This window comes from Poecile atricapillus, chromosome 10, assembly GCF_030490865.1.
Source record: "Poecile atricapillus isolate bPoeAtr1 chromosome 10, bPoeAtr1.hap1, whole genome shotgun sequence".
Taxonomy (NCBI): Eukaryota; Metazoa; Chordata; class Aves; order Passeriformes; family Paridae; genus Poecile; species Poecile atricapillus.
The window spans coordinates 11,374,233-11,387,529 of record NC_081258.1 but is presented as its reverse complement, the minus strand read 5'-3'; the positions used below and the strand labels follow the sequence as shown (position 1 = coordinate 11,387,529).

Here is a 13,297-nt window from a genome sequence, read left to right as displayed (position 1 = left end):
GAGGCCCAAGAAGAGGAAGCAGGAGTTAAGGAATAAAAAAAGAAAAGCCTCATGTAACTAATCACATTTCAAACACTGCAGAATTTCTCCATGGCTGCTGCTTTATTCAGTGATATGTTATGGATAAATCACTATAAAAATATACCACCAAAAAAAATTCCAGTGCTGGCAGAGAAATGGACTTGATATCCCAGGAAAAGCTAGAGTACATCCAGCCACAAAAAAAAAAAAAAATAATATGGCAACAATATGCTCAACAAGCTGCTTCTCTACAAGCGGAGTAAATCTTTCTGACTACCAAGCAAGACCTCAGATTTTTTTCTACTGCCCTTTGCATTTCAAATAACTGCAAACACTATATAGAGATTTGAAATGTCCTTTTCTACTTTCACTTGTAAATAATTTCCACTGCCCAAATACAATGTGAAGAAATATTTCTCACTTTCAAGTTCAGCATCACTATACTTAAAAATTTTTGAATTAAGGTAATTCTGCAACATATTTTAAAACCAATGAAAATTCCAGTACAGACTGGATGATGACTTAAAGTTACTAGACTAGAATATGTTTTAGTTTATGGAATATGATTGCATTCAATCCATTCAAACACAAGATGAAGTACATACACCTGATCCTGGCCTACAATCACAGCCATTGTTTTCAGAAGTACTTACAAAAAGTGCAAGATTCTGATCTATAGCATCCTATCAGTGGACTTGAATTCTCTCAGCACTGTGAACACTTATTCACCCTAATGAGCACCAAAATGCTACTAGCAGGCAAAACCTAAAACGTCTATTGCAACAAATGCACACAGCTCTTCATCATACTTCAGTGGTTAAAAGATCTTTCTGACTGCAATAGCAATGACTTTAAACCACAGACTAAGACTTTAGACCTTTTGGTGGTGCCAACTCACTTGTTTTATATGCTATGATATATAGTCCTGGCTTTGAGCTCCCTCTCTCACTACTGATGCTTTTGATGCTTTGTTCTCTTTTTACTTTAGGATGGAAAACAAAAAATAATGCTGAGTTCTCTTCTTACTCTTGAATTCTTCTGATGTCTATCTTCAGAACTCTTCTAACATCCAATTTATGTCATTCCTTTTCTTTCTTATGCTGTGAATTTGAAACGAAAGAAGGTAACATAATATCGTAAGATCTACGGACGACGAAATGGCCTTCAGAGTAAACTTCAGAGTTATTCGTAAAACTACCTTGCCTCCACAGAAAGTAAAAAATTGCTTTGCAATAGATAATGCAACTACTCCTGAAATTCTTCTGGAAGTTATTGCCACAGGGAACAGCCCAAACATAATAAAGTATATGGTGCTAATGCCTTACAAGTAGTTCAGCTGTGTTATTTTGTTAGCATTTGCAAGGCACAATTCAAATTCATTTACGTGCTTACTCTTGACTTATTCTTTACCATGAAATGGTGACAAAACCCGAAGATTTCTAACAAGAGAGGCTAACATCTGCTGTGCTGAGTGACCTGCAAGGCTACTGATGTTTATCATACAGTTCCTCCTAAAACACCACATCAGAATTCCAAAGACCTCCTATATTAGTTAATTAAGGACATGATTCAATCTTCTCTCAGTTCTGAGTGAAATGCATAGTCACACATTTAAATCTCACTTAGCTCAGTGGAACTTTCAAATATATTTTGGGTTCAGCACAGGTTGAAAAGCCCCACTGTGTAGGGCGCAGGAGGTGATCTTTGCATTGCTGCTAAAGCACAGCCACACACATATACATGATTATCTGAAACATCTCTTAAGGACCCGAGGCAGCCATCCTATCCCTACCCCAAACCCTCTCTCTGCATTTAGTCCCTAGTCCTTGTGCTGCACTGAACATTCTAACTCATGGGCAAAAATCTGCTGCAAGTTACCTGAAGAAATGCAGGTAAAATCAGTAACCTACCGGAGGAACTTCTCAGGGGTTTCTGTCAAGTAACCTACATTAATTACACTGTCACATTCAAACTCTCTGCATAATGGTGTAATTTTTTGATGTCAAGGAAACAAATATTTTGTTGTTGGGTGCCATTTACTGTCCATCCCTCCATATTTTGTGCAAATTCATGGAAAATCAAGATATACATCATGGAAAGTATCCATTTCGCTACACTCACAAGAGACCTACTGTTTTGTCATCCTTTGTTCTCTGTCTGCTAAAGAACAGTTATTTAAACTTTATAAAAAGTGGGTGATTTTAACCTTCTACATGTTTTATTTTGTCTAGGAATGTTTTATTTCAGACTCCATTTTTCCTAGTTTATAGGTTGCCAGCTGAGCTTCCTTACAATGAACTGCTGATGAAATTTTTTTTCTCTTCCTGTTAAAAGAAACACTGCTTCCCTGAGTATGCAACTGACCTAATATCCCTCCTACGTTGTTTGCTTTTTCAAATAATATTGTGATCATATCAATCTACAATGCAATGTGGTCACCTTTTTCTCTGCTGAATGCTATTACTCCAGCCTGTCATAATGCCAAGAAGTGAATGTAAACTTTAAGGGTTTTGGCAGTAGCTACATAATCCTCCTCTATTCAGTCCAAACAGCAGGTGTCCCTTTTTCTTTTTTCAATTCTAAAGTGCTCCTGAGGAGTTATTAATCTGTAGTTTGTATTTTCCAGATATGTGCAGCTCTACATGGAAATTTTACCCTCTATCCTGCTCACTGAAGTGCCAGTAGGAGTATCTAGGGGAGTTAATGACACTCCTCAGGAAGACGAGTTCTCTCAGACCTTCTCCTACAGAGTTTGTCCTTTGCACTTTCCCTTGAGCTTTTCCAGCATTTCACGACTGAGCAGAGAGGACACTGCTGCCTGCCCGAACACTGACAGGCCTGGAGTAGCTATTTCTGATAACAGCTATCGACTTCACCTCCCTTCTCCACAACATCATGACTTCCTCAGGTCCAGTTTACCTGATATTGGCTTGTCTGCATAGCCAGGGTGAAACACTGGTGAAATCACACTATAACCACCTGTTCTTCTCAGGCCCCTGAGGAATGCTCCATGCACTTCCTCCTCTTTTTCCAAGTTCCTCCTGACAAGACATTAGAAAAATATTGTTCATTTTTATTTGTCTCATGATTTAAACTAGGCACCAAGCTTCCTGATATATTTATAACCCTTCTAACTAGAAGGCTTTAAATACCTTCAAGAGAACACCTTTGCATTACGACAACTTCAGGCTCTAAATGGCAACAAAGTGTGTTCTTCTCCATTCCTGAATTTTAGGAATTAAATACTTTACTATCAATGTAAAAACCTCACTTGGCAGAAGTCAGCTAGGGCTGTGCCACCAAGCTTTTAGCAGTGTTCAAACCTGTTTTTTCTCAGCTTGTTCCAGAGTACATACACACAGACAACATCCACCTTTGCACACAGCCTCGTAGAGATATTGATGTCTGGCACTATGTTGGGAAATTAACTCAGAACAGACTGAAGAACTCGGTGGCCCAATAATGCTGATCTGAATTCTGGAAATTATAGACTGCTAGAGCATTGCTATCATGCCAAGGGAGATGGAGTGCTCCTGGGGTCTATAGGCTCTGTAGCAGATTACCAGGCAATAGAAAATCTGGTACAGGACTCATTTGACAGATAATGTGAATATATAAAGCATGACAATCAGTGCACTTTTTCTGGAAAACAAATATTGATGGACAAACAAAATGAGAATAAAATGGAATAGACTTGTTTCCAGCCTTTTAGAAGTAGGTTGAAGAAAACAGAGAAAAGAGACTGTGGAGACAGGTGAAAAACACAGGATAATGGTTTATTCAATTTGCCTCACTTATCAGATTTATAAATGATAAATTGAAGGGAACTATCTTGTATGGAAGAGCTCTCTTGTCTAGCAGTGGGGGCTGAAATTTGAAAAAGAATCCAGAGAAATTACAATATATGTGTTTTTTACAATCACATACTGCGAAAAACTGTTAAAGGAATAGAACATTTCTCATTTCTGACATCTTCAAATCAAGAAAAGATTCCTGCCTGGAAACTATGCAGTTACACAGCTAGCACAGGCATAAAGCAACAAAATTTAGTAGCTTGTGATAGAAGTCAAAACAACTGACATAAAAATCCAAAATACAGTGATGCTCAAACTTTTATATATCCATTCTTTAATGAGCTTACTTTGAATAAGACTTTCAAAGCTCCTTGTAATAGATCTTGCTGTAAAATTATACATTCTAAGTGGAAAAGATACTCCAGGAGAAGAAAAGAAGACAGAAGAGTTCTCTTTTCAAAGTCCCTAAAGAATCAGTTTAGCCTTTGAACTCAGCACCACGATGGAGAGAAAAACCCTTATGCGGGGAAAAAAAAAACTTTTAGGAAGATTCATATTCCCCATTCCCTTGCTGTTTTTATAGACAGGTATAAGTCTAATGTTTAATATACATAGGTTTAGCTGAAAAGAGAATTGGCCAGAAGGTATGTACACACACATAAATTTATTCAATATTACATTTTGTGATGTAATTTATGAATATATAACCAAAGAACATGTTTATACCTTCATTTACTTATTTCCTCTAAAGCCATCATGGAATCACCAAAAATACAAGGTCACATTGAATCAAAGGACATCATCTTGCTTGTTCAGAATATCATTATGGAAGAAACAGGAAAAGCAGCTGTATTACATGTTGCCTTTCCAGCTCTCAGAAACAAACTATTAATGGAGAAAGCAAGTCCTTTACGGTACATTACAGGACCAAGGTCACCTGGGAAGCCATAAAGCATCACTGGCTACCCACAAGACCAGCTTGATTAGTCCCAGTAACCTTCTGCCCTTGATGAGGGACTGATGGAAAAACCAGTTTTTCAGGAGGCTGCTGACTTGGTGGTCTCACTCTTTGGGTGCAGTTGCACAGATGAAGGGCCTGAGATTCACCTGGAGCACCAAGCCACACTCACTACTGCCTGCTGGAATTACCATGAGCATTATCATTACACTGATAATCACAAATTCTCTTAACATGAAGACAGTGTAAACTCAGAGTCCATGTCAAGACTTCTGCCAGCTAAAGAGGAGCATAACTTTGGCACAGTAACCAGGAAGGAAATGTTCTTGGAAATAACCTGTAAACACATGCCAGCCACTTGAAAGCACTGTCTTCACAATACAGACTAAACCCATGCTTTCAATTTGAGCCTATATTACAAACTCTGTGTGTTTTCCCTGCACTGAATCCTCCCTCATATTCCCACGAGAGTAAGCAGTTTGACTTATTAAAACATAATTAACTCACTACAAAACAAATTACATATATAATATGAACTGTATTAGAACCCAGTGCAGTTTCCCTCTATATTATGACTGAATAATCAACTGCATTAGAACGCTGGTGACCACTTCACTGCATCACAACTGGTTATTGTAAACTTGCAGACTGCCAGAACCTCATAAAATACGGTGATATGGAAAAGAGGGGGGGAATCTCTAGGTTGTAACTACTTCCACACCAATATTTGGTTTCAGATTCCCTTTATCACATCCCACGTACAAGTGAATAACAAAGTTCCTTCTGTATTTTCCATAAGCCCTTTGAAGATATTTTGTTTGTCATGAATCTATTAAAAGCCCTGTAAAGTTCTTCCTATGTTGGTCATGGTAAAAATATGGTATTTTCACCATAATTTTCCCAGTAGAATTCTACAAATTTAGGCACAAACAGTGAATAAATGGGTGTGGTTTATTCTATGATTTTTGGGGGCTTGTTTGTTTGTGAGAAAGAAGCAAATATTGAATAATGGTGAGAGATCATACAACTTTTACAGACTTTCTGTACAACTTCTGACTCTGTCCCCAAATTTGATCTGGGGAGCTCATTTAACTTTATGGTGCTGCAGTGTTCTGAGCCATAAAGAATAAACCATAGAAACCATAGTTCCATATCAATAACTGATTAAAGGATGTTAGTTATGTTTAATTGTTTGGCTTTCTGTTCTTTAAAGCAGTCTGCACTTTAAGGTGTTCACTGGATGTACCTCTAAAGATAAATCAGCTGTGAGTTCAGGCAATCAGAACCTATATGAGACAGACCTGAAATTGCCATTAATGTTACTTATGGAGTTTATAAATGTTTTATCAGCAATAGTTAAAGCTGTCACCTGAAAGGAAATGCAGTTTTGCACAGTCCTATAAAATTCTTTTATTTAAAGAGCTATACAATTAATTTAAAGTTCTAACTATATACAAACAGGGATACTTATTTCAGTTTTATTCTAAAACAGTGGAAAATTAGGACAGCTTTTAATTTTGGTAATTAAAAATGTTTATTTCTGAAAAGTAGTAATTTTGAGCATTTAAGTAAGCACATATGTCATTTATGAAATAATTCCTCATTTCATAATTACTATGGATATAAAAAGAGCTTTTCTTTGATAAAGGCTAGAATAACTGATGTAATACATATGATTTGCTCTAATTTTCTGCAAAGTTGAAGAGAAGCAATAGCTTTATAAATGTCTCTATGCCTTTTGAAAAAACTTTTTCTATTTCCAAAACAGCTTTTTTGCATTTTTCTCCAAAGTATTTAATTTAGTTTCAGTTGTAATAAGGGCGTATCAACTGCTCCAGTAGAGAGTATTTACCTGTAACCTCATCTCCTTCTAGGGCCTATTTAACTACTTTTTATGGCCTCATCACTGCTCTATCCAAACACCAAACCTCCTTCTGGTGTCACAGGAACATGTTCTCAATGCATGGGAAATCAGCACCTGAACTAGTCAAGAAAAAAAATAAACTCTAAAATCCTATGCACTCTATGCTTACTGAAAAAGCACTTATTTAGCTTATTTTAAATAATTTATAATGTTTCCACTTATCCACAATCTCTTCTGGTGAGAATGAGCACAGTGACACCACATTGTCTATCACAGCTACTCACAGGCACAGTTTCAGTTCATAGCATGATGCAAAGGATATTTACAGCAATTGCTCAATCACCTTAAATTCAAATTCACCAGTCTAAAGTATTAGAATTTATCACATAATATTTTATGTATATTAATCTCTGTTTAACATTTTCCATCATACTTTGTATTTGCATTGAAATTGTCTAATTTCTTCATTAGAAACAAAAACTACTGTGGTGTGATCATATTACAGGTAATATATAATCATATTTCATATTTAAATTTCCTAGAAGAGATGCACGGTCCAGATTTCATACTAGTTCTAGCCTGCCTCAATCAAACTGATTTATCTTCAAACTTTACATCAGTTTTACACTAGCACAATTGAACAGAGTTTAATGGTCAGTCTTATTTACAACTTAAGCAAGAATTGAGCTCACAGCATTCCTTTTCATGAGGCAAATACCTTGTCCAAAGATTCAGTACAAGTTCATGCTTCCAACTCCACGTGTGTTTATGCAGATGAATGACACACATATTTTAAAGAGTTATGCAAATTACAAGAACAGATGCCATTTAATCTGGGTTGAGTTTTTAACCCCTCAAAAGACAGGACATGTGGATTGTTTAATGCAGTCCCATCAGAGTACAGCATGAGCTCGACTTATAAGAAATTTCAATTAGTTATTCTTTGCTTTCAGGTACTGTAGCCACTATAGCAATTCCACTTTAATTCCATCTGACTTCAATTGTGTTCAAATTATAGTAAAAAGGAAGAAGACAACAAGCTGTAAATATGAAAAGAGACAGAAAATCATTGAGAATCATGCCTTTATGAATATTTGATGAAGAAAGGTTAGATCTACTGCTGGTAAATTACTAGAAATTATGTCCATCATGTGACTCTGTCAGCAAAGGTTAATACAAATAGGTTTGGATTTAGTTGAGATGACAAGGAGGATTAAAAAAGATTTGTCCTGTCCTTGCTGCAATTAGTTTTTCTCCCATTATTATTGTAACGGAGTTTATTGTTAGGATTACGGTAACAGAACCCCCGCTCAATGAAATCATTTTGTTTTTCATAATTCTGTGCCACTTTTGCAATAAATTTTTCATCTCTCCTAATCTACCTCTTTATTGCGCATTTGCTGAAGTGGAGATACAATCATTAACCCATTTCTTGCCGTATTAAGTCTCACTTTGACTAAAGGGGAATTGTGGATGCCTTCCCATGGGTTGCAGAAGGCTCCTGGGCTGCACTCCTGCCCTTCTCCACTGCAGAGCAAGGGAGGAGGTGGTGACAAGGTGGGACATCACACAAAACCCTCCGGACAAAACTGGTGACATCTGATCTTGTCTGCACTAACTGCTCTTCTGAGCTCGTGGTGACAGAGAATGGCAAACCTGGAAGCTGTTACTGTACATGACTGCACAAAAACAAGAAGGAAGAGGTCCTGAAAATCACATCCTTCCTCTTACATTGTAACTGCTCCAAAGCACAAGTTAAGTAGGTTGAAAATTTGATATTTTCTATAGAAAGAGTTGTTCATAAAACTATCAAGGAACTATGCAAAAGAAATCAGAAGCTTAAGCAAAAGTAAGTTTCCTTCCAAGATGCATTGCAAATTCTAGCATACATTCAAATATTACATTTGTTCCCGTCAGTTGTATTTATATTGCGTTAAATACAAAATTTTGCTCCTCTGGAGTTGAAAGCTTCTTTGTCCACTTTTCAGTTTGAATATACACTTTCTTATCCATGGGTAGCATAAATTTAATTCAGCATTTTCTATGTCTGATGAAAATAAAACTGTGTAATTGTTTTGATAAAAACAAACTAAAAGTCCTGAAGTACAAAGTATATTTGAAGGGGTACACAGAATTGCTAGGAAGTGTTAAAAGTGGCTAGTAAATGACTAATTGGAATTGGCATGTGCAGCACAATTGATGGCAAGCAGTCATCCTCTGGTGGTGTCCACTGAGAGTTACATATACTTCTTCCACACTTAACACCACGTGAAAGGAGGGAATTTAACACATCAGAAAGCTTGTTGGATTATCAGAACATCTGATCAATACCATTGACAACAATTCTGTCTAAAAGCATTGGGGCAACCCTAAGTCAGCTATGGGAAGAGGCATTCAGGGTCTCTGCCAATACATTCCCTTTGACCCAGCATTCCCACTTCATCCCCGAGAGGCAGCGTGGCTCCCCTTCCCCAGCTCTCCCACGTAACCACTTTCCAGCTGCCTGGTTTCATAAAACGCACCCTTCGCAGGAGCTTTGACCCAGCCACAACCAAAACAAATAAAAACCCAAAAACCCCACCAGTGCCACTCTGAAGCACGAGAAACAGGGATTGAGGTCACACGGATGCCGCCCTGCTGCAGCCACCCTTCTTATCAGCTGCAGAGATTGGAGCCACGTAAATCTCAGCAACGTTCTCAACATTATGGGACTCAGTGGGATACAAATGGCTTCTTCATGTACCAGGCTTGCTCAGAGAGATTTGAGTTACCTGTGGAGCAACTTTCCCACTCCCTGACATACACCTGGTGGTCCTGAAAGACATCATGACAAATATCCACTCGCCAGATTTAATGCTCTAAAAAGCACCCAGATTTTATTGCTCCAGTTGAAGTTAACTCTCAAAGACAGAAGACAGGGATGCATGTGTCTCGAAGTACCTCAGGTAGCATTAGGGAAATGAAGTGCAATGGAAAAAAAAACATTAAACTCATAGTATATGCAATATATCAAGTCAGACTGCTGTTCTCATGTACTGGTAATGGCCACCTATAAGAAAAAGAAAAAAGAAAAAAAAGAAAAAAGAAAAAAAAGAAAAAAGAAAAAGAAAAAGTGATCAGCCTGTTAGAAAAGAAAAAAGAAACATCTCAAAGAAGAAATGTACTATATAGGAGTCCTGGATCCCATATGTCTTAAAAACTTTGAGACATATTGACTGCTATTGAAAAATTCAGAAAGAAGTACAATAAAGAGAGTCACAGCTATAAGCTAAAATATGCACATAACCCCTAGAAAAAGAATTGTATGTCACTGGGCAGGAAAAATTTTTTTTTCATGTTATCACTGACTTAATTATGTGTTTAGCTCTGACACCAGGCAGCCTGTGAGAATAATTCTGTGTACCTTTGCAAGGCAGTCCAAAGACTGTGGGTTATTTTAAGGATATGATCCACATTCCAGAAATGCATCAGCCACTGAATTTTGTAACATTTAACTAAAGATGTGAATATTGCTTCATGATTGTCCAATTTGTCACTTTTTCAAAGACTACCAAATGATTCCTCAGAGACACAGTTCTTTAACTTTAGTCTATCTTTTTACAGTGGTATCAAAGTAAAAATAAAACATCCTGAGGTCCTTGGCTTTAAAGACAACATAATGAGATCAGAGATTCTGCCTGCAAAGAAATTAACTTATGGCTGATTAATGAAAGTAGCCTTAAATGGTAGGCATCCTGCCAAGAACAGGATACTATAACAAATGGGTAGGGAATAACAGGCACCTTCCAAGGGGCTAGGGCACAGCAGACTAGAAATTTGAGCAAGCTGCTTTCAAATTTGATCTCAGCAACCTGGAATGACCAAGTAAGTAATCTATTTTATAATGTCCTTCATAAATTTCCCCCTTCCATGTATTCTATAATGATGTAGATAATGGATTCAAATAGTTGTTGATGAAAAAAATATTACTATATGATAAAAATTTTGCATGTTGTTAGAGGAAAAAAAACAGAAATAATATTTAATAATAAAAAAAATCTGCTCAGCCCTATGAACCCTAAAGGTTTTCTGCTACACTCATGATTGCTCCATTTTACATCAGCAGTACATTTTGTCTATTGTTGTAATTCATGTTAAGTACCTTCAACTCAATTACCATTGCTCCTTGTTCTTTTTGTCTAGCATAAGATCAAGGTCCAAAAATATGAGCTTCCAAAAGACACTTCACTGGTCCTTCTGACCTTTTTTTGCTACTTCTTCTAGCCTCAAATGTGGTTGGTTCCATGTCCCTACAGTTGGTTCTTTACACATCTCCCTCAGGTGGTAATTACATTTTAGTACATCAGCCACTCCCTGGTCCAGCTAAAAAATGGGGTTAATATCTCATTCCACGGGACTGGTGAACTTCCTTTGCTACAAGTGTTGAGTCCTCAAACAGATGAAAAATTGTTTGTTTGTTTTCTATTTAATTAGCTTTGCCTATGTTCAGCTTGTTTTACCTTGGTAATTGAAACTAAACCTTCTCAGAAAATAAAAGTGAGAGGCAAACACTGTTCCTTGGTGCTGCACTTTCTTCTCCTTAAGCTGTTAGTAATTAATGTTTCTAGGTGCATAAACTATACAGCATGATTAGCTTGGTCATGCCACCTTTTAAAAGCTGACATTTTTTTCCCTTCAAAAAGAGTGAAAAACAATTGCAGAAATATTTTTTGATGGAAAATCCAAGATTAATATAAAATCTAGACATTTAGGATCTTGTCAACCTCAAACTGTTAACAATCCCACAATGTTTTGCATATCTGGTTCTGGAGTCATTTCACCACGCACTCACCGTCAGGCACGGGTCTCAACAGAACTCCTGATTCTTTTACACACAGCCAGGAATGTTTAGCAATTTGTGGAATGAAACATACATAATATAGCCATGAGCTTATACATAGAACTATTCAGCACTTCTACAGGAGGACAGAAGTTCTAGCTGCTGTCTGAAATCTGTAAAACTATCCATCACAACAGAAACTGCTAAAAGGTTATAGGTGACTAGAAATGGATTTTCCCAAAATAATTTAAATCATTTCAATATGGCCAGGTGAGGACAGTAATTTCACTTGTCTGAAGTGTTATTCTACAAATCAGCTGGCTTCACCAGTGGCTGTCAGAAGAACTCAAGAGTTTGATATTGTCAGAGGGGTTATATTCAGCTCTCAAAATTGCTCATGTGTGGCTTTGTGTTTTATAGTTGAAGAAGAAAGCAGGCAACCATACATGGCTTTTAATGTGCTTTCTTTAAACCTAATGCTGGGCACACAAATCCAATACAGCTTGTAATACTACAAACTTTACAATACATGCTGACAGTGAGCTTTTTCTCATCAATCTTATATTAGCTTCACTGTTTAATTTCCTGTATAAATGTATACTGTTCACTTTTGTAAGTGCATTCATTACATGCCTCATCCTATGAAAATTAGTGACTTAGTTGCATTTCACCTGTAAAGAACCTAAGACACTAAACAACCAAATGTTTTGTGCTTTTGACCAAAGGTAGGATTTATCTGACAGACACCTACAACTGCAGGAAAAAAACAAGGTCATCCCAAGTTGAATGGACACCTAGAATGGCAAAACAAAAATTACTCTGACAACTCAGGGCTCAGAGCCAAGATTAATGGTTTGCATTCCACCTGCATGACAAAAACCAACGAAGTACCATAGAGATTCATGCAAGGAAACATTGAAGAGCCAGGCTCTTCAGAGAAGACAAGGGGTAACATCAAAACTGAAACGAGATATTTTAACCAGATATAAAAAAAAAATAAAAATCATTCTTCCCATGAAGACAGCCAAGTAGCAGAACAGGTTACCCAAAGAAGTTGCACCATCTCCATCTCTGAAGTTTTCAAGCTCTGACTGGCTAAAGCCCTGAGCAATCTGATCTGATCTCATTGATAATAATGCTTGAGCAAGAGGTTAGTCTATACAATTCCTGAAATCCCTTTTAATTTCACTTATTCTATAAATCTGTGAACTAGTTTTTGACCGTTTTTCATTAAAGATATTTTAAATGCAGATTGTCTATTCCCAGAGATGCAATCTGTTTCCATAATAATATGCAACTGAAACATTCTTACGTTGAAGGTAAAAATGTTGACTTATTTCCAACTTCCCAAAAAAGAATGGGCAAGAAAGAAAGAAAATACCCAAACCTTTAGTGCCATAAACCAACACAGAGTGGCTTAAGTTTTCCCAAGTATTAACATTATAATTAGGGAACAAGAGGTTTTGTTCCAGCTTTGGGTTTCTCACAACAGCCTGCCTCAACAGGAACTCTTGGAATTTGTGACTACTTTAAGCACAAATTGTTCTTCCAAAGAGATGTTGACTTTTGTGGTCTATTAAACAAGCAATACAGAACTGTACAGTGACGCAAGTGCTTCAGGCTAAGCTGTACATAAAACAGCTCCTTTCCCCTAGGGACTCTCTAGAAGTATAGACAAGATTAAAACTAAACTTCAGTGTTTTAGCAATAAGTGGTCAGAAAGCAAAAGCAATTCATACAAGTTTGCTCATTGTTTCATTTCCAGGTGAGAAATTATCTGCCTACCTACAGAGAGATGAGTAATTGCCAAGGGGAAAATAGAAACAGTCCAGGCTTTTGGG

At 37.0% G+C, this 13,297-nt stretch overlaps 1 protein-coding gene across 3 annotated transcripts in view; it reads right to left on the bottom strand.

Annotated features, from left to right (window-relative positions):
- Positions 1-13,297, bottom strand: part of FTO (FTO alpha-ketoglutarate dependent dioxygenase) — a 227,547-nt gene that overhangs the window by 17,465 nt on the left and 196,785 nt on the right. Inside the window, exon 9 of one of the 3 annotated variants that reach the window (XM_058845641.1) lies at positions 9,532-9,686. The exons of the other annotated variants lie outside the window; for them this stretch is intronic. Within the exon in view, the coding sequence (XP_058701624.1) occupies positions 9,647-9,686 (40 nt within the window). The 3' untranslated portion in view covers positions 9,532-9,646. Of the gene's footprint in view, positions 1-9,531; positions 9,687-13,297 lie in introns of those variants that run through there. 3 annotated transcript variants of the gene reach the window in all.